The sequence below is a fragment of the Arachis ipaensis genome, chromosome B02, assembly GCF_000816755.2.
Source record: "Arachis ipaensis cultivar K30076 chromosome B02, Araip1.1, whole genome shotgun sequence".
Taxonomy (NCBI): domain Eukaryota; kingdom Viridiplantae; phylum Streptophyta; class Magnoliopsida; order Fabales; family Fabaceae; genus Arachis; species Arachis ipaensis.
In genome coordinates this window covers 60,509,669-60,511,159 of record NC_029786.2, presented here as the reverse complement: position 1 = coordinate 60,511,159, position 1,491 = coordinate 60,509,669, and the positions used below count along the sequence as shown (strand labels likewise).

General features: G+C 32.9%; 1 protein-coding gene across 1 annotated transcript; it reads right to left on the bottom strand.

Moving 5' to 3' along the window:
- LOC107628350 lies at nt 357–1,251 on the bottom strand. The gene is made up of 2 exons (XM_016331064.2): nt 1,079–1,251; nt 357–856 (listed from the first exon to the last, which is right to left on the bottom strand). Exons 1-2 carry the CDS (start codon nt 1,137–1,139, stop codon nt 543–545), a joined length of 375 nt encoding a protein of 124 aa, XP_016186550.1. The 5' UTR covers nt 1,140–1,251; the 3' UTR covers nt 357–542.

Below are 1,491 nucleotides of genomic sequence, written 5' to 3'. Positions count from 1 at the left end.
GGCGATGGTGTTGGTGTTGGTGTTGGTGGTGGTGGTGGTGGTGGAGGAGATAATTGTGTTGGTAGTGATGAGGGTATTTTTGTCCAAAAAAAATTATAAGGACGATTTTAATACAATAAAAAACATTAAGAATGATTTTAAATCCAAAATTAGAAGAGGGACGATTTCGATTCTGGCCCTAAACTTTAGGGACCAAAACAGTACTTACCCTTATAAACATTAACATTATTAGTTAAATCATATTTTATGTTATTTTAAAATAAAATTTAATAGTTATTCTATTTCAATTTTTGCTACTATTTTATTTGCTGTATTAAATAGGTTGACGTAACTCTCATATTTTGCTATATTATTACTTCACAAATATTATTGATGATGAAGAGTAAAACAGACAAATTTAAAATTTTACTTAAATAATTTAAAATAAAAATATGAAGGCCAAGACCAAAACAAGTGTATTTTATGAAACCAAATACTTATTTAAACCACTTAGAAATAGCTCAACTTTACCCATGGCCTGAAATTCACAGCGTCCCATGAAATTAAGGACAAGCTCCTAGTATGGAACTTTTTGGCAACATTAGAACAGGAGGATCCCAAGCGTATGAGAAAACAACCGAATCAAAACCCCGCAAGAGTCTGCCATTGATTAAGAGGCACACGCCCGATTTCACAGAGACGATAGAACTATCAATAATCTCAGCACTCTGAAAACCTTGGCAAGACAATTGAATTTGGCTTTGTGCACAAGAACAGTTGTTGGTCACAGTCACCTTCCACTCTGGCTTCCCCTGTATTTCCTTCCCAGTTCTTGTTGTCCCAATATTGATGTTGTTCAGCGAACAATCACATGATCCTGGAATTTAATTTCTTAGTATTTTTTTATTCCAATAAGTAAAAGTAGAACGGTCTCAAGTCATATAACAGGTGAAGGAGCTGATTACACAGCATATTCAACGAGTATAACAAAGGAAAAATTAAGTACAAAATATTTATTGTCCGAAAACTAGAAGAAAGTTGGAAAAAAGAAAAAAGAGAAGGCATGAAGCGAGATTTTTTTGAGGAATCATGAGCATACCTTTGATGATAAGGGTTAGGAGCGACAAGGAAAGAAAACAATTCACGATTGTTGTTGCCATTGGTTTTTTGATAACTGACCCTCAGGCCTTATGGCTTTGATTATCTAGTTAAATACTGAAGTGGCCACATAGTCCTGGGGCCTAGCCAATAATAATAGTTGACATGAGTGAACCTTCTTTTTAAGTTCCTTGTGCGTGCGAGTAATCACGTCATTTTTTGGTAACAAATTATTTTTGACTAACCCAAGAAAACCTCAAATAGAGATTGCATAGTAATTTTGTTTTGGTCAAACCTTCAAAAATACCTTCTATCACTAATTATTAAATCCCTCAGAGAATTATTCTATAAATTTCTTAATGACCAAACTATATTTTAAAATATAATAAAAATAATTCAAAAATACATTTTTTA

Excerpts from the sequence above, each read along its gene's own strand:
- LOC107628350 (XM_016331064.2), bottom strand. The coding sequence starts at position 1,139 with ATGGCAACAACAATCGTGAATTGTTTTCTTTCCTTGTCGCTCCTAACC. Across the intron at positions 857-1,078 it reads CCTAACCCTTATCATCAAAG|GATCATGTGATTGTTCGCTG; the intron begins GTATGCTCATGA and ends ATTAAATTCCAG.